Here is a 19,906-nt window from a genome sequence, read left to right as displayed (position 1 = left end):
GGCAGGGACCCAAGCATTTAGGCTATCTTATGCTGCTTTTCCCGGGCAGTTATAAGGGAACTAGATTGGAAGTGGAACAGCTGGAACTCAAACTGGCACCCATATGGGATGCTGGCGCTGCAGGTGATGGCTTTACCAACCAAGCCACAACGCTGGCCCCCACATCCACTACTTCTGATATACTGTTTTAATTTTCATTGAGTTCAAAATAATTTCAAATTTTCTTTTTTTTATTCCTTCTTTTGCCCATTATATCAGTCCATTTACAATTGCTATAATAAAATATCTGAGGGGGTTGGTGCCGTGGCGCAGTAGGTAAATCCTCTGCCTGTGGTGCTGGCATCCCATATGGGCACCGGTTCTAGTCCCGGCTGCTCCATTTCCAATCCAGCTCTCTGCTGTGGTCTGGGAAAGCAGTAGAAGATGTCCCAAGTCCTTGGGCCCCCTGTACCTGCATGGAAGACCGGGAAGAAGCACCTGGCTCCTGGCTTCGGATTGGCTCAGCTCCAGCGGTTGCTGCCATTTGGGGAGTGAACCAACGGAAGAAAGACCTTTCTCTCTGTCTCTCCCTCTCATTGTCTGTAACTCTACTTCTCAAATAAATAAAGAAAACCTTTAAAAAAAGAAATGTCTGAGGCAGGATACGTGGTATTGTTATTTAGCTCAAAGTTTTGGAAGCTAAAAGTCTAAAAGCATGGTTTGGGCTCTGGTGAGGACCCCATGATGGCATCACAACTGGGCAGAGAGCATCATGCTGGACCACACAGCCAGAAAGGGCCCACAGCCTCATCCCCAGAGCTAGAGCCAGTGCAGGGGCCATGCCCTTTTATAACAACTGTCTTGTGACACCTAACAGGGCTCCATGAGAACTACTTAATCTCTTCTGACAGATGCCCCAGTGACCTCCCACTAGGCTCTACCTCTTCGAGATTCTGCCACCGCTCACTTCACTACACAGGAGACCAAGCTTCCAACACATGACCTTTGAGAGACACACTCGGGCTATATCCAGGCTGTGGCAGTTGGAGACTCTCCAGAGACCTAGTATTGATGTCTAATATAATTCCATTGTGGTTGGAGAACATAATTTGTGTGATAAAAGAAAATATTACTCCTCTACTCAGAACATTTATGGTACCAAATGTGTAGATTTTTGACATCATGCATCAAGCAATTCTTCAGTTCTCTGCAGACACCAACTAGGTATCACAAAACTTAATGTAATTCTAACACTACCCAGAGTTAGCACAGATCCCATAGGATAAGGGCTCCACCTCACAAACTTGTTCTCATGTCAAATGTCAATCAAAAGTTATAGATACGTGGGATACCTACATTGCTATCCAACCTGGCTGCAAAATGTTTCATTTACATTTAGCAGTTTATTATAAAGGATAGGATAAAGGATACAAATATAGTACATAGGGTGAGGTCTGGAGGGATTCTGAAAGCAGAAGCTTCTATACCCATCATGAAGTTGGACTACGCCACCTCCAGGACATGAACCATTCACCAACCCAGAATTAGGGATTGTTATGGAGGCTTCATCACCTAGGCATGATTGATTAGTAATTCAATCTCCAGCCTTTTTCCTTTTTCTTTCTTTCCTTTTTTTTTTTTACTTCCCCAGGGCTTAGAGGTGGGACTGAATGTTTGAGCTTATAATCATGGCTTCATCTTTCTGGTGGTCAGCCCCTATCCTGAATCTGCCTAGGAGTCACCAAGAGTCTCCTCATTAGAACAAAAGATACGTCTCACTCAAGAGATTGCGGGAACTTTAGGACCTCTGTGTCTCAGGAATTGGGAGCAGAGACCAAATTCACATTTTATTATGTCATAGATGACTTGAATCCTTTTAAATGTATTGAGATGTATGACCCACGACAGTGTCTGTCTTGGTAAATGTTTCGTTCATACTTAAACACAATGTCACTTCTGCTCTTTTAATGAGAGTTCTACAAGTGCCATCGGTCATGTAGGCTGATAGCATTGTTCCAGTGTTCTGTAGCTTTACTGAGTTTCTGCCTGCATGTTCTTTCAGCACTTGTGAAAGATCTTGAGATCTCAGGCTTTAATTGTGGATTTATCTGTTTCTCCTTTCAACTTGTCAGCATTCAGTGCATATATTTGGAGCTCTGCTATTAAGTACACAAGCATTTTATCATTTTGATGAACTGACCAATTTATCATTGTGAAACAGCCCTCTTCATCCCTGGTAATAGTCTCTCCTCCCAAATACACTTTGTTATTAATAGAGCCACTCCTTTCTATTAGTTTTTAATATTTGTTATCCATAGAGCCACAGCTTTCTATTAGTTTTGCAAAGATACAATCTCTTCCTATACTTTGTCTTTTCATCTATTTATCTCTTTAGATTTAAGTAGGGTTTTTTTAATAGTTGGCATATAATTAGATTTTGCTTTTTATGCAAATTTCTTATTTTGAACTGCACTTAATGTTATTATTGATTTGGTTGATATTAAATCCATTATCTTGCTACTTTTAATATATTTATTTATTCTATTTAAAAGACAGAGAGTCAGAGAGACAGGCAGGCCAACAGAGGTCTCCTACCCACTGATTCATTCTCCAGCGCTCACAATAGCCAGAGCTGAGCCAGATCAAGGCCAGGAGCTGTAACTCAATCTGGGCCTCCCACATGGGAGACTGAGATTGTAGTGGAGCCATCACCCCCTGCATCTCAGGGTGCACATTGGCAGAAAGCTGGAATGGGGAGCAGAGCCAGGACTTATAGCCAGGCACCACAATATGGAATGTGGATGGCTTCACTGTTAGGCCAAATGCCTATCCCCCTACCTTCATTTTTGGTAGATATTTTTGCTTTATTATCTAAGTTGGCATTTTTTTCCTTTAAACACTTAAAAGATTTTGTACCCCTTATCTCTTACTATGAATGGTTTACACAGAAAAACTTTTGTTGTCCTTATCTTTGTTTCTCTGAACATAATTTGTATTTTCCCTCCTGGCTACTTTAATGGTGTTCTTGTTATAACTGGTTTCAAGCAATTTAATTACAATATTCCTTGGTGTAGTTTTCTTCTTTTTTGTGCTTGAGATTTGTTGAGATTTTTGTATCAGTGTTCTTCAAATTTGAAGTATTTTTGCTCATTATTTTTGCAATATTTTTCAATCCTGAGCCTTCTTCTTTGGAAACTCCACTTACACCTCCATTTGACCATTTGCCCCACAGCTCCTGTCCAAACAGATACTCCGTTCTTTCTTTGAGTCTCTTACCTGTTTCATTTTGGATAGTTTCTCTTGGTATTGTTCACTAATCTTGTTCTTCCATTTTCTTTTTCTTTTTTTAAGATTATTTATTTGGGGGCCAGCACTGTGGCATAGCAGGTAAAGCTGCCACCTGCAGGGCCAGAATCCCATATGGGATTCTATTCAAGTCCCAACTGTTCCACTTCTGATTCAGCTACCTGCTAATGCACCTGGGAAAGCAGAAGAAGATGGTCCATATCCTTGGGCTCCTGCCCCATTTTGGGAGACCTGAAAGAAACTCCTGGCTCTTGGCTTCAGATAGGTTGGCCCAGTTCCAGAACATCGTGGCCATTTGGGGAGTGAATTGGTGATGGAAGGTCCGTTCTATCTCTCTCTCTCTCCTCTCTCTCTCTCTCTCTCTCTAACACTGACTTTCCAATAAATAAATAAATAAATGCTTTTTAAAAAGATTACTTATTTGAAAGGTAGTGTTACAGAGAGCGAAGGGGCGTGGGTGAGGTCTTCCGTCCAGTGGTTCACTCCACCCAAATGGCTGTACCGGCTGTGGCTGGACCAGGCTGAAGTCAACAGACAGGAGCTCCATCCAGTTGTCCCTACACAGGTGATGAGACCCCAGTGTGTAGGCCATCTTCCACTGCCTTCCCAGGCACATTTTTCACAATGCCAGCACCAACCCCCTTTCTTTCTTACAGATAACATCTTTTTTTTTTTTTTTTTTTTTTTTTTTTTTTTTTTTGCCAGGCAGAGTTAGACAGTGAGAGAGAGAGACAGAGAGTTATAGACAGTGAGAGAGAGACAGAGAGAGAGGTCTTCCTTCCATTTGTTCACTCCCCTAATGGCCGCTACAGCCAGAACTACACTGATCCGAAGCCAGGAGCCAGGTGCTTCCTCCCAGTCTCCCATGCGGGTGCAGGGACCCAAGCACTCAGGCCATCCTCCGCTGCCCTCCCAGGCCACAGCAGAGAGCTGGACTGGAAGAGGAGCAACCGGGACAAATACCCAGCGCCCCAACCAGGACTAGAACCCAGGGTGCCGGCGCCGCAGGCGGAGGATTAGCCAAGTGAGCCACAGTGCCAGCCGATAACATCCATTTATTAACTCATAGTTCTGTAGGTCACACATCCAGGTGTGGCTCATCTGGATTCTCTGCTCAGAGTATCATGAGGCTAAAGTCAAGATGTCAGCCAAGCTCTGGAGAAAAATCCACTTCCAAAGTCACTCAATTTGGTGGGCGTATCCCATTCATGTGTTTGTGGGACTGAGATCTCTTTCCTTGCTGGCTGTCAGTCAGGGACTACCTTCAGTTCATAGGGCCATCCCTGTTGTCCCCTCCCTATTCAAAGCAGTAATGATGTGTTGAATCCTTTTCAAGCCTCAAATCCCGGACTTTTAAACAAATCTGCTTTTTTTTTTTTTTTTTTTTTTTTTTTTTTTTTTTGACAGGCAGAGTGGACAGTGAGAGAGAGACAGAGAGAAAGGTCTTCCTTTTGCCGTTGGTTCACCCTCCAATGGCCGCCGCGGTTGGCGCGCTGCGGCCGGCGGACCCCGCTGATCCGATGGCAGGAGCCAGGTGCTTCTCCTGGTCTCCCATGGGGTGCAGGGCCCAAGCACTTGGGCCATCCTCCACTGCACTCCCTGGCCACAGCAGAGAGCTGGTCTGGAAGAGGGGCAACCGGGACAGGATCGGTGCCCCGACCGGGACTAGAACCCGGTGTGCCAGCGCCGCAAGGTGGAGGATTAGCCTAGTGAGCCGCGGCGCCGGCCAACAAATCTGCTTTTTAAGGCTGATGAGGTCAGCCTCACCCAGGATAGTCTCCCTCTTGTTATGGAACATAATCATGGAGTGGTACCATTGTCTTCACAGGTTCTGCTCGCACTCAAGGCCCTGTACGGATGTTTTAATAAGCTTAGGTTGCTACTGCAAATACCATAGACTGAGCAGCTTAAACAACAGAAATTTATCACTTAGTTCTGGAAGCTGAGAATTCCAAAATGAAGGTGCTAGCTGATTCAGTTCCTCATGCAGGCTCTCTACCTGGCTTGCACAAAGAGGAGGGAGAAATCGTCTCTCTTGCAACTCTTCTTATAGGATAATAATCCCATTTATGAGAGCTTCTCCACCACAACCTAGTTGCCTCCCAAAGGCTCTACCACCAAATGCCATCACACTGCGGATTAGGACTTCAGTTTTTTAATCTGTGGGAAGGGAAAGGCACAGATATTCCATCCATGACAGCACTGTGTGAAAATACAAAGGCAAAAATATTTATGGTAATCTTAGGATCTTGCTTGCCACATTGGATTTCAGACTAGCCCTAGAGAATGGCAGCCTGAAAATGATACGTGATTGTGGTGGGGAGAGCTAGAAGGCAAAGTGTCCCTGTCCCCACACTCAAGGCCTTGCTTCCTTCCTGCATTTTTGAAGGTGGGTCTTCTTTCTTCAGATTACCAAATGTCAAAGAAGCACTTTGAGGCTTCACATGACATCTGGATAGGAGAAGGTGGTAAAGTTGAGGAGTCTTTCTCTCCCCTGCTCATCTTTAAATTGGATGAGGATAGCAATTTCTTGTCATCTCTTCCATTTCCAAAACCAAACAAGAAAGAACAATAAATTTCCCCTGGCCCTTCTATTTCTGACACATCGCCCTCCCCAAATGTACACACAGGCTTGAGAATGAATTGTCTGTGTTCCCTGTATCCCTACCTCTGATTGTAAGTGACTCCTCTACCCACCACTCCATTGACTCTGCTCCTACAATGGCCAACGTGACCACTTGGTTATCTCGTCTTAGTAGACATGTTCTGTTCCTTATCTTATCTCTGTGACATTTGACATCATTGATCATTCCTTCCTTCCTGAAGCTTTTTCCTTCAGCTCTGTGACATCACGACCAGCTGGTTCTCTTGCAACTGCAAGTATTTGTTCTTAGTTGCCTTCATTAGAAACTTTCCCTTCACTTTCCCCTGAAACCACATAGACTGAACTGATTTTGTATCTTGATTCAGTGTCACATGATGGGAACGTTGGGGAAAAAATTCCATACATTTTCTAAGCTTCAGTTTCCTCTTCTATAAAACGGAAGCTGTATCCATGCTGCAGTTAAGTTTATGAGAGTGACAATGCATTTAGAGCACCAGAATATTGGAGCTACTTTCCTAACTCTAAACTCTTGATAGCAGGGACCATAAGGGTATTCTGACACACCTGTTTTAACACTGGTGGCAAAATATCACTATGTTCAAATGGGCCCATGAGAGCATTCTTACTGAGTCTTTTTGTATTGACTGATAATTCACATACCATAAAATCTACCCTTTAAAATTTATGTGGTTTTTAGCACATGCACAAGATTGCATAACTATCATCGTTAATTCCAGAACACTCAGCATTCCAAAATGAATCCATGTACCCCTTAGCAGTCATTACTGAAACTGATCTTCCCTAAGCCCCTGGAAACCACTAGTCTACTGTTTGTTTTATGTATTTTGCTACTCTGGAGATTTCATATAAACATAATCGTGCAATATGTAACCTTTTGTGTCTGTTTCTTTCACTTAGCACACTGTTTTCAAAATGCATATGTGTGGTAGTGTGGATCAGTATTTTGTTCCTTTTTATGGATGAATGATATTCAGTTATGTTGATATAACACATTTTGTGTATTTCTTTTTTTTTTTCAAAGAAACCTTTTGTTTAATGAGTACAGATTTCATAGGTACAACTTTAGGAATATAGTGATTCTTCCCGCCATACCCACCACCCCACCCCCACTCCTACCCCATCTCCCCCTCCCTCTCCCATTCCCAGTCTGATTCTCCATTAAGATTCATTTTCAATTAACTTTATACACAGAAGACCAACTCTATACTAAGTAAAGATTTCAACAATTTGCAAACATATAAAAACACAAAATATAAAAAACTGAGAACAAGTTTTACAGTTAATTCTCATAGTACAACTCATTAAGGACAGAGGTCCTGCATGGGAAGTTAGTGCACAGTGACTCCTGTTGTTGATTTAACAATTAACACTCTTCTGTATGACATCAGTGATCACCCAAGGCTCTTGACATGAGCTACCTAGGCTATGGAAGACTTTTGGGTCCACATTCTCCATCAGTATTTAGACAAGGCAATAAGCAAAGTGGAAGTTCTCTCCTCTCTTCAAAGAAAAGTACATACTTCTTTGATGGCCCCTTCTTTCCACTGGAGTCTCACTTACAAAGATCCTTCATGTAGGATGTAGGACATTTTTTTGCCACAGTATCTTGGCTTTCCTTTCCTGAAATGCTCTCGTGGGCTTTTCAGCCAGACCAGAATGCCTTAAGGTCTGATCCTGAGGTCAGAGTACGATTTAGAGCAATTGTCATTCTATGAGTCTGTTGTGTGGACTGCTTCCCACTGGAACATTCTCTACTTTTTAATTATATCTATTGTTAATATCAGATACTTGATCTTATTTATATGATCCCTTTAGCACTTAATCCTATCTATATGATCAATTAACACTTATTATGATCACTTTAACACTTAAGATGGCATTATTACCACCCAGCTTAATGGGATTTGGAGTTCTATGGCAAGTTTTTAGCTATATCCTTAGAAGTAAGTCTGTAGGAAATGTATGTAGAACTACAGAGCTTCTCCCTCTCTTATTCCCACTTTTATTTTTTACTGGGATCTATTTTCAATTGAGTTTACACATATATGTTTAATTCTACGTTAAGTAAGTGTTCAACCGATGATATTAAGAAGAAAAAAAAAGCTGTTCCTGGACTGTTAGTACGTGGGCTGTTCAATTCATTGCTTCTCAAAGTGTCAATTTCACTTCTACAGGTTTCCTTTTAGGTGCAGGTACCCTGTTAGTTATCACAGATCAGGGAGAATATATGGTATTTGTCCCTTTGGGACTGACTTATTTCACTAAAAATGTCATCTTTCAGATTCATCCATTTTGTTGCAAATGACTGGATTTCATTTTTTTTGCCACTATGTCATATTTCATAGAGTACATATCCCATAATTTCTTTATCCAGTCTTCAGTTGATGGGCATTTACATTGATTCCATGTCTTAGCTATTGTTAATTGAGGTGCAATAAACATGGGGGTGCAGATATCTCTTTTATTTGCTGATTTCATTTCCCTTGGGTAAATTCCAAGGAATGGGGTGGCTGGGTCGTATGGTAGGTCTACATTCAGATTTCTGAAGTATCTTCATACTGTCTTCTATTGTGACTTTACCAGTTTACATTCCCACAAACAGTGGATTAGGGTACCTTTTTCCCCACATCCTCACCAGCATTTGTTGTTTGATGATTTCTCTACATCAAACTAGAAAAGAATCTGCTCCTTTCTGGGGTTAGGAAATATCAACCTTCTGTTCCCCAGGGAGGGTGTAACTTGTTTAATGACTGGGTGCTGCCCAGTCTCACGATTCCTGCTGGAAGGAGGTGTCCCTCACTCACACCACCTGCTCTTTGCATTTCTCCACCACTCAGAAACCCCAGGTAAGCAGCTGCCAATGCTAAGTAGGAAAACACGAGGACATTTCAGAAAGTTCATGGAAAAAATAGAATTAGAAGATAAGTTTATTTTAGTGCAAATTTTGTTCTGTTTTATTTGGAAATCCAAGCATAGTTTTTTTTTTATTCTGGGCATTTCCCATGATCTTTTTGAAGATCTCTTACAGTATACCACTGGGCACAATTTTCTGAAATATATTCAGATTGGTTTGATCAAAATAAAGCCTATCCAAGTCCAAAATCACTCAGCACAAGTGCTCCCTCTGGGATCCTGCTGTCTGTTAAGATGTTGACTGAGCTCATGAAGTGTTTTGCCTTAAACTGAGAAGCTATCAAAGTTGTGTCTCTCTTGTTTGCAAGTATGAAGGTCATGGTCCTTCTCAGATGTTGTAAAAACATGCAGGTTCCAATGTGACACTGGTTGCTTGTTGCTGTGTCTATGAAGCTTCCCAGCTTTCAAATTACACTGAGATTGCCCATGCTTTCCAGTCCTCTGGTAAGTGACCAGATGACTGTGGATGAATTTTTAATACTCTCGTTCCATTTTCTCAGGCATGTCCTCTCCAGAGCTCAACCTTTGCACGCAAACTGTTTATAGCTCAGCCTTGGCACGCACACTGTTTACATTCACCTTTGTGAGGTTAGTGACTTTGTACTGAGGACTTCGGAGTTGCCATCTGTCACCGGGATCAGCAAAAATTCTGTCTGCCCCTACTCAGAGTAACTTAGTCATTTTCCTGAGGGTAGTTTCCACTGATAGGCTAAGTCTAATGGGCTAAAAATAAATTGAGACTGGGCACGATTTGGACAGGAGGAGGGTGTTCTAGATGTAGAGTTTGTCCCCTTGCTCCTGTGGGACATGGTACAGATAGGGTAGTTAGTGTCTCTAACTTGGGCAGAAGTATTGAGACCCCTCAGTAGGGGTGACAAGCCCTAAGAGGCAGCAGTGAATTAATGAGTCCCAGACAATGGAAGCCCTGAGGGCAAGAATAGGAACTTGTTCCCCTACAGAGGAAGTGATCAAAGGGCTCAATTATAATTGTCCACACACACACACACCCGTGAACTGCAGGACAGGAAGCATACATTTTGTCACCGGAGAAGAGGCCGTGGATGTGGAAGGAAGAGGCCGTGGATGTGGAAGCCGTGGGGTTCTTGTCTTCATGCTAGAAAGAATTCAGGCGTGAGACAGAGAGCAGAGTGATAAGGCTTTACTGGGGGCAGGGCATCTGTCAGGACGGAAGGGACAGAGAGAGGGCCCAGTTGCTTGGACTAGGGGAGAGCAAGGTTACATGGCTGAGTGGAGAGAATACACCTGGGCAGGCCAGGCAGGCGGCTCAGCAGAGGCAGAGAGCTGAGCATGCAGGCTGTTTGGACTCCCTAGGTTTTTTTTTGTTTGTTTTTTTTGTTTGTTTGTTTGTTTTTTTCAGGCAGAGTGGACAGTGAGAGAGAGACAGAGAGAAAGGTCTTCCTTTGCCGTTGGTTCACCCTCCAATGGCCGCCGCGGTAGGCACGCTGCAGCCGGCGCACCGCGCTGATCTGATGGCAGGAGCCAGGTGCTTCTCCTGATCTCCCATGGGGTGCAGGGCCCAAGCACTTGGGCCATCCTCCACTGCACTCCCTGGCCACAGCAGAGAGCTGGCCTGGAAGAGGGGCAACCGGGACAGGATCGGTGCCCCGACCGGGACTAGAACCCGGTGTGCCAGCGCCGCAAGGCGGAGTTAGCCTAGTGAGCCGCGGCGCCAGCTACTCCCTAGGTTTTTTAGGGAGTCTGTTTACCCACCTCCCTCTCTCCTCCAGGACAAAAGGCTGGGAGTCCTAGCAGGAGGGTTTGTTGGTTGAAAATTAGCAAATGTCTCCCCAGATTTGCTGGCTTGCTGGACAGAGTAACGAGGCTTCCCTTAGGGTGTCTGTGAAGGTTTTATTGCCCCATGTTGCCAGGTCAGGTAACTCATTTGGTCCCCAGGAGAGAGAATTCTCCTGGGAGCTTTCCTTGGGGAGAAGGGCTGGGGGCACCTGGGAGGTTATCAGGGTCTGCGCAGGACTTTGAAGTGTAAGATGCTGGGCTTCTGGAGGTTCTGCAGTAGGTGCTGGTCTTCAGGCCTGTCTCACACACGCATAGGTTTAATTTCCAACTTCCTACCTAAGTTTGACATCAGCTCTATCTGTAGGTCATGGCTGGATACTGGCCCTAACATCTTGCGGCTCATCTACATCATAAAGAAGAGGTGTATGGGGACTAAAACTCAATAACTGTTGGGAAGGGTCCACAGCATTCAGTATTGAGTATTTCTACTGGTATTTCTGCTTTTTTTGTCACTTCACTTGAAAACTCCAAAATGATTAATAATAAGCCCCATTAATCTCAGCTTCCTCTCTCAGCTGGGTGGAAATCAGAAGGATATGGGAGCAGACCAGAGCTTTGCATCTTTGGTAAGAAACAACACAGATAAATAGGTTCTGCCTGTCTGCTTTGCTGCTTTGAACCTTAGACCACCAGAGAAGCAGTAGGAAAGCTGCAAGGAGCAGGGAGGGAGATGATCGGATATCCCAGCATCTGGAAGTGTCTCTGGGGCAGGGGCGTGGTGTGACTCTTGTTTATGACCTGCAGGGCGGTTCTTCCTGAGAAGTGTGGCTGTCAGAGGGCGGATGGGAGTCACCATCACCATTTTTTTAAAGATTTACTTATTTATTTGAAAGTCAAAGTTACATAGAGAGAGAAAGAGAGAGAGGCAGAGAGAGAGAGAGAGAGAGAGAGAGAGAGAGGAGAGAGGTCTTCCATCTTCTGGTTCACTCCCCAGATGGCCACATCGATCCAAAGCCAGGAGCCAGGAAGCCAGGAGTCAGGAACTTCTTCCAAGTCTCCCAAGCAGGTGCAGGGGTCCAAGGACTTGAGCCATCCTCTACCGCTTTCCCAGACCACAGCAGAGAGCTGGATCAGAAGTGGAGCATCCAGGTCTTGAACTGGCGCCCATGTGGGATGCTGGCACTGCAGGCAGCAGCTTTACCTGCTACACCACAGTGCCGGCCCCATCACCCTTTTTCATCCTGGCATCCACCGTGTGCCCTGTGAGCTCCAGGCGGCTACCATCCTCCAGAAGCTCTCCCTCCCACTAGCCCCTTACTCCCTAAGCAGATTGCCATTCTTTCTGCATATACGTGCTGCCTTCTGCAAGCAGACATGAAAGCAAACATCTGTCCTGCCACAGGTGGAGCTGACGGGGGTGGGGAGGGATCGTTCATCTTCTTTCAGCATAGGCTCTCCACTCCCAGGGTGGCACAGGAGTCTACACTCATCTTGGTGGGTCACCCTGGTGATGGTTGGACATAGGGATGGACAGGAAAGTAGGTAGCAAACCAGTACGTAAGGAAGTGAACTATTAACATAGTTAAACACTGACAGCACATCAAAGACTACTGTTTTCAGGGAAGACTAAAAATACACCGCTGGCAGGAAAATGATTATTAGTCACAGGCAGAGGTTACATGTGATATATTTAGAAAATGACAAAATGCTTTTCAGCTAAAAGTAGTAGAGAACCCCACAACCACCCTTGTTTCTCAACTTTTCTTGCCTACAGTCTCAGCTGTGAGGCCTGAACCCTAGTGTATTCTGTGACATTGAACGGGCACCAAGCAGAGTCCCTATCAAGGGCACTGGTGTCACAGACAGCAAAGCTGCTGCCTGCTGTGTTGGTCCCCAAAAGTGATGCTCTCTGGAGAGCCTCTGTCTTAGCTCAGAACTTGGGTGGATGGTAGCCCCAGGAATAGAAATGGGAGTTGAGTACACCATTGTTGGAAAGAACTCTGGAATTTTGAGCACTGAGTAAAATATAATAATGACACCTATATAAAAGTCAGAGCCAAGAATAGGATGTCACTGATCCCTTCTGTATTGTCCATTTACCACTGAGAATAATTTCTGACCTCATGATGATGGTGATGATGATGGTGATGACAATGACAATGATAATAATATTTAAAGGTAACAGGTCCAAGTAGCCATCCCACGCAAGAATAAACCTGACAACTAAAAACACGTGACTCTGTTGGTGCTTACAGACACCTGCCAGCTCAGAGGTGACCTCCTATAGCATAGATGGCAATGAGCTTTCATTCACTGAGCTGGAAATAAGTTTCCTTATTTTCTTTAGGTTTCTGAAAGAAATGCCTTCTGTTGTACCAGTAGCAAGCACCTGGTACCTCAGCACATTTAATGAAAGCACTAGAGTGTTTTATAAACTCACCAGTCAAAAGAGTACAAAGGCAAAAAAATTGAGGAGGAAAATAAATCCACCTTAGATCTTAGGTTGTTTCCTAAGATCACCAACAAACCACTCAGCTTTTACATTTGTTTTGTTGGCAGCACTGAGAATGTTGAGATGTACTACATATTAAGATTGACTTGCCCACAATATACTAGTAAATTTTCTAGAAGACTATGGAAACAGTTTCTAAGAAGAGATAATTTCACGTTCTGCCATCCCGTTCAGTCACAATAATTTAAGTTGTGTCATGTGTGAAGTCACATCTCAATCTCTAATGACTTGTTAAAAGGAAGAAGCTGTAATTAAAATTAGTGTGGTTCCTGTTACATTAGCAATCAGAAGCATTGAGATCAATTAACCACTTTTCTCCTTAAAAGATGAGGCTCTTGTGTATTCACAAGCCCGTAACCCTCCCAGGTTGCAGTGTATCAGGTTCTGAAGAGGTTGCTGTTGGCTGATTTGTTTTGTATGTTGCACTCTGATATTTTAGAGGAGAAAACAACAAACAGGGAAGAAAGAGCACTTGAAATATTCAAGGTGATTGATGATCACTGTGGCCGGTGTCCATGGCTGACCTGCTTGTGCAAAGGAAAGGATGCACCCTTGGGTTGTGGGTCCATGGTCAACCACAAAGTTCTCCGACTGCCTGTGGATTCCAGGTCCCTCTGAGCCTTGCACACAGCAATGGTGGTCCCAGGAAGGTACCCTGCTCCCCATGAGTCTCTGATTATGATGGATGGCTTTCCTAGGATGGATGGATGGTGGGTGGATAGGGGTCTTTCTTGCCTTCCCGCCTTCCAGCTTCAGCCTTAAAGTTGCCTCTCCTTGACCCTCCCCCATCCCTGTCCGGAACCCCAGGCAGAACTCCTGGCGCCACAGCACCTCATATTTGCATTGGTGGCAGCCAGACCTCAGAGGGCTCTTGTGGGCCAGGGAGTAAGGACTTTCTTCTTCCTGTGATGGAGAGCAGTTAGGAGAGGAGGAGGGCCAGCGCAGGTCAGGAGCTGGCTCACATTTGCAAAGATCATTCTGGCCATAGTGTGGGGAAGGATTAGAAGAAGCAAGACTTCCCATGAGAAGATAAGGGGTGATGGTGGCTTGGGCTGGACTTGTAGCCATGGAGGCGGTGTGACGTCACTTTGGAGGAATATGTTGGAGGGGACCTGATAGGACTCTGGTGCAGGCGAGGTAGTCAGGGTTTCGACTTGAACTTGATGTTGAAGAACAGGGTCACTAGAGCAACCACCTGAAAGAAGGGAAGGGACACTGAGGTAGTTAAGAGGTTGCTAGGTAAAGAGATTCCTTAATCTGTATTTTTGGGGTGGTACCACTATGGACTCATGCAGATTCATTGATTTATTGCTTTGTAGCCAATTACAGTTATTTTTCTTTTCGATAATCAAGTTGTCTCAAAACTTTGGTCAGGAGGAGCTCCTCCAAGCTGGCTGCATGTTCTGCACAAGGTACCCCAGACCTGCCTTGCACTTTCCTTCTTCCACATCTGGAATGAGCTGTTTATCCAAGGAGTCTCCGTTGTTGTTAGTGAGAAAAGGTATAAAGAAAACAGGACCTTTTCACCAAGATGGCGCCGAAGGCGAAGAAGGAAGCTCCTGCCCCTCCTAAAGTCGAAGCCAAAGCAAAGGCCTTAAAGGCCAAGAAGGCAGTGCTGAAAGGCGTCCACAGCCACAAGAAGAAGAAGATCCGCACGTCCCCCACCTTCCGGCGGCCCAAGACACTACGCCTCCTATGGCAGCCCAAATTCCCTCGGAAGAGCGCCCCCAGGAGAAACAAGCTTGACCACTATGCCATCATCAAGTTCCCCCTGACCACGGAGTCTGTCATGAAGAAGATAGAAGACAACAACACCCTGGTGTTCATTGTGGATGTCAAGGCCAACAAGACCCAGATCAAACAAGCTGTGAAGAAACTCTATGACATTGATGTGGCCAAAGTCAACACCCTGATCAGACCTGACGCAGAGAAGAAGGCATATGTGCGGCTGGCTCCTGACTATGATGCTTTGGACGTTGCCAACAAAATTGGGATCATCTGAACTGAGTCCAGCTGGCTAATTCTAAATATATGTTTTTCCATCATAAAAAAAAAAAGAACAGAAAACAGGAACTGGATGTTTGGCATATTCATTGCCATTGGGGTACCATTGCTTCCAGACCCTTCCAGAGACAAGAATGGCAAAGTGGCTTTCTGCTTGTTTGTGTAATCCTGAATTCATAGTGATGTATGCGATTCAAATTTAATACAGCAGGCTTTCTCTTAACTATCTAGTTCTATATAAGTCATTTTTATGTTGAATGAAAATTTTGGAACCTAATAAAATTAACCTACCTCTTTACTAAATATATAAAATCATTTCCAAAATTGTAATACTAATATCATTACTTGAAAAAAAAAAAAACTCCAAGTAAAGCCATTCTAAAAGAAATACAGGAGTCACCAGGTTATTGTAAGTTTGTCTTTCATCTGGATTGATTGGCTTATTCCCCATGAGACATTTTCAAAGAGTAACCCCCTTTAAGAAAAATAAAAAGCAACTGCCTCAACTCTCTAAACAGGCATAGAAGAAACATTAGAAGCTGGAAATAATTTGGCAGTATCGTCTGTTAATCTTTTTCCAAGCATGAAACTTTGCACTGCAAACCATATAAATAGTGCAAATTACTTAAATGTCTGTTTTTTCTTTTAATACTTAAAATGGCAAACCACAAGCAATTCCATCTCTGTGCTCACTTTTGCTGTACTCCTCTCTTGATGAAGCTGCTGTCATGTTTGGTTTGATTTTGTTTTTAATTTATTTGGGAGGCAGAGAGACAGGCAGACAGACAGACAGATCTATCTGCTGGTTCACTTCCCAAATGCCTGCAACAGGTAGGACTGGGCCAGGCCAAAGTCAGGAGCCAGGAATTCAATCCAGGTTTTGCACAAGGGTGGCAGAGACCCAGCTACTTGAACCATCAGCACGGCCTCCCAGAAAGCTGGCTGGAGCCAGGGGTCGCCTCCCGGGACACAGGCTTTCCAGCTGCCTGCTCCCCGTTGTGCTGTGTACACTGAGCATTTTTTCACAAGTGACTGGGTTTTGTTTTGTTTTTTTTGTAGGCTACCCAAAGCAGAGAGCAGCAGCTCCTCGGAATGGATTTGCACCCAAGCCTGACCTGCAGGCACGTGAGGCCGAGAGGCAGCTGGTGCAGCGGCTGAAAGACAGGTGCGAGCGGCAGGCCCGGCTGCTCGGCCTCGCCCGTGCGGAGCTGAGAAGGGCCGTCTGCGGCTTCGACGCCCTTGCTGTGTCCACGCGGCATTTCTTTGGAAAGGTGAGGCCCCGTTGAGGCCCCGTTGGAAGACTGTGGAAGGGCTCACGTTCAGGGCATGGGCAGGCCGGGGGAGGTGATGGTGGAGGGCTGTGGGTGTGTTCGCGTGGTTTGGGGGTTGGACTTGAGTTTTGATTGTCAGAAGGTCATGGCAGCGTCCAGTCATGTTTGGGGAGCCAGATTTATCCTTAGGTGGCGAAAAATAAATTGGTTCAGGAAGACTGATGAATAAGCTTGATTGCAAAAAAGCAAAGGTGTGAAGGAAGAAAGAAAAAGATACAGGTGAACAGTTTTGAAGGAAGTGGAGCAGGTGAGATGGGTGGATTCTCAAGTGTCTGCTCGTTTCTGATCCGTCTCAGTTCTGTTCCCCTTGGCTATTGATGGGAATGTAATACACAGGCTGGGTGCTCGTAGAGGGGAGGGTATATCATCAGGTCCCTGATCACGGTGTCACAGCATGAGGCAAGGTGGGGGTCCTGCCTGCACCCTCAGTTGTGATGATAACACAGGGAGCACTGGTTTCTTCTCAGCAAGTGTCCGGGGGCTCCTGGGACCACCCAGCCTCTGTGTGTTTATCAGCAGGAAGGCAGTTCAGCTTCCCAGCTCCTGGACAGTGAAGGGGGAGGCTGGTGGCCGCCTGGTGTCTGGCTGCCGCTGTGTGCCACCTTGAAGTGGCCACAACCCGGCCTCCCTGCAGGAGGAAATGAGCATGGACCTTGGGGATCTGAACCTTGTGAATGGGCTTTCTGCGTCTCAGAGATGCCCCTCTGCTGTCTCTGAATGGGAGGAGATAGAAATGCTCTCCACATAAGAGAGTGGATGAACTAAAGCTCTGGCTAATTTAAAGAAGAAACGCAGGAGACGTCAGTGTAAGTAGCATCATACGTGCTGGCACCTGCTTCATTTATCCTCCGAGCCTTAAAAGGTGGAGCACCTGGCCCTTAGGATGACCTGGGCCTTCCCTGAGCTGTTCTTTCTTTACTCTTCTTTTCTTTTCTGCTTATAGCTTTTAGCAGAAGAGCCGTTTATCAATTGCTTCCTGTTGTAAGGAAAGACAAGATAAATGGCTAGCACCAAAAATTCAGTTCAACCGATCATTTGAGCCTCCCCCCAACCAAAATTGTGGCTCTAGCCATACACGAATACTCTCATTTTCTCTCTAGTCTAGTAATGTTGGTGTCAACCTTGAGCCACTGAGGTGGCTGCAGCTCCAACCCTTTGCGAATTAAAATTAGCGACACTTCTGAGGTGCCACAGAGACTTTCCAGGATAAATACAGAGTTACTTCAGACGGTTTGGGAAAAGGGGATTAGAAGATAAGTTTATCTGGATGCATAAATAGAATGACTCACACACTTGATGTTAAGGAAACACTCTCCCTTGAGGATCACTGAGCACTTGTTGCTGGCTCGGATGGGCAAAACAGCTGCATATTGTGCATATCACAGTAAGTGTTGCCCATGAACTTCTGGAAGTGGGATCTTAGTGAGCATTGTATTAGAGAAGCCACAGAGTGGGTTTTTTTTAAAAGATTTATTTTATTTGAAAGACAGAGTTGCAGAGAGGTAGAGACAGAGAGAGAGAGGTCTTCCATCCTTTGGTTCACTCCCCCAGATGGCCTCAACAGCTGGAGCTGTGCCTATCCAAAGGCAGGAGACAGGAGCTTCTTCTGGGTCTCCCATGCAGGTTCAGGGGCCCAAGGACTTGGGCCATCTTCTACTGCTTTCCCAGGCCATAGCAGAGGCTGGATCACAAGAAAAGCAGCCGGGACTAGAACCAGCACCCACATGTAGATTGTTGCACCCACATGCTGGCACTCCAGACCAGGGCTTTAACCCGCTGCACCACAGTGCCGGCCCCAAGCAGTGTGAGTTTTTTTCCTTCAGCTGGATGCATGTTTTCCACTATCACGCTGTTAATAAAGAGGAGAGAGCAGCATGGTTCCTTCAAGTCAGTGCTCACATTGCTTCTCTGCCCACTCTGAGATTCCTTCTTTGCATCAACCAGAGCCATCCAAACCTTGAGAAACGTTCCTTGGGGATCAGTAGCCACTGGTACGATGTATGGATGGTGTGTGCCCTGTTTCACCAGCTGGAGCCTGGCAGGGGGGAAAGTCACTGTGTAAAGATAAGGGTCAGTTCCCCACAGCTCAGCATTTCTGTGCCCCAGGAAAATTCTTTGTTGGCCCATGGACCATGTGTGAATTCTGTTTCTCTGTAGCCTGCACAGGACTCTGAATCAGAGACCCCATTGGGCCGGCAGGTGATCTCTAGACTCCTCCACGGGACCCCCTGCCAGCTGGGCTGCACGTGGCATTGTGCCATGACGTGAATTCCATTTTCCTCCCAGTGAAGCACAACCCATCGCTCCAGACAGGTCTCTGAAGGGATCGTGACACTTTGCCTCCCACACGATGTGTTCAGAAAGAAAATTCTGTCTCTCCAGATAAGCTCTAGGAAAGTGAGGCATGGGTATGTTTGTTTATTTAAGTCTCCCATGGAACCTCGCCAGAGGCTTGGGTGCAGGTGGTCGTGTGTTCCCTGTGGATTAGACGTGGAGGTCTGACATGGAGAGGTTGAGGCAGGGCAGCCTCGACACCTGCAGTGATGGGGCCTGGGTACCTGAGGCACCCAACGCCCTCCATGGATAGCCCATGCACTATTGCTGTGCCTGGGATATGGTCACAACATGCCGGCTATGCAGCAGCACAGCCTGTCTAACCAGCCTGCAGATGCAGCCTATTTATGCCCCACTGCTCAGACGGCCCTGCCAACCCTCCACCCTGTGAGGAACACATGTGTATCTTTTGTACCCTATGACATGTTCCTTGCAAACTGTGATAAAACGGAGTGAGGGCACACTGCCAGCCAGGAGTCAGACCCATCTCTGCTCCACCCGGCAAGTCCTGGTGCCTCCATGAGCATTATCCTCATCACCAGCTTCGACACCAGCATCCCATATCCGTGCTCCCCATTCAAGTCCTGGCTGTTCCACTTCTGATCCAGCTGCCTGCTGATGTGCCAGGGAAAGCAGCTGAAGATGGCCCCGGTGCGTGGGCCCCTGCCACCTATATGGGAGACCTGGTTGGAGTTCCAGGCTCCTGGCCCCAGCTATTGTGGGCATCTGCGGGGATAAACCAGTGGATAAAAGATCTCTCTCTCTCTCTCTCTCTCTCTCTCTCTCTCTCTCTCTCCCCTTCCCTCCCCCACCCTGTCACCCTGCCTTTCAAACAAATAAATAAATCTTTAAAAGAAAAGAAATGAGGAGCCCAGATAGGAATTGTCCATTTCTGTCTATGCTGACCGCTCGGGCAGAGCTGCTGGGCAGTTGTTGGTTCTGACACAGCGCAGCATCCGGGGACTTGTGCCGACAGCAGCCTCTCACTGGTGCTCATTCCAGGAAGATCTGTCCCTGCAGCCAGGATGCCCCTCAAAGGCCGACCAGCTCTGCTAAAACCCACTGTCCCAGACCTCGAGGTGCTGTGGCAATGAGGGTGGCGCTCAGGGACTCTCACTTCTCAGGGTCAAGTTGAATGTTTTAGTC

At 45.8% G+C, this 19,906-nt stretch overlaps 2 protein-coding genes across 3 annotated transcripts in view; both read left to right on the top strand.

Moving 5' to 3' along the window:
• The window catches only part of MTUS2 (microtubule associated scaffold protein 2), a 443,786-nt gene that overhangs the window by 277,125 nt on the left and 146,755 nt on the right, over positions 1-19,906 (top strand). For both annotated transcript variants that reach the window (XM_062195381.1, XM_062195382.1), the window contains exon 6: positions 16,155-16,366. In XM_062195381.1, coding sequence (XP_062051365.1) covers positions 16,155-16,366 — 212 coding nt within the window. The remainder of the gene's footprint in view (positions 1-16,154; positions 16,367-19,906) is intronic.
• On the top strand, positions 14,616-15,126 carry LOC133762379 (large ribosomal subunit protein uL23-like). Its single transcript, XM_062195379.1, has one exon. The coding sequence runs from the start codon at positions 14,623-14,625 to the stop codon at positions 15,091-15,093; it is 471 nt and encodes a 156-aa protein (XP_062051363.1). The 5' UTR covers positions 14,616-14,622; the 3' UTR covers positions 15,094-15,126.

Source organism: Lepus europaeus, chromosome 6 (genome assembly GCF_033115175.1).
Source record: "Lepus europaeus isolate LE1 chromosome 6, mLepTim1.pri, whole genome shotgun sequence".
NCBI classification, from domain to species: domain Eukaryota; kingdom Metazoa; phylum Chordata; class Mammalia; order Lagomorpha; family Leporidae; genus Lepus; species Lepus europaeus.
Note: the sequence above shows the minus strand (reverse complement) of the source record. Positions and strands in the feature narration are given on the sequence as shown.

What these genes read in the sequence shown, in the direction of transcription:
- LOC133762379 (XM_062195379.1), top strand. Translation starts at nt 14,623, where the DNA reads ATGGCGCCGAAGGCGAAGAAGGAAGCTCCTGCCCCTCCTAAAGTCGAA.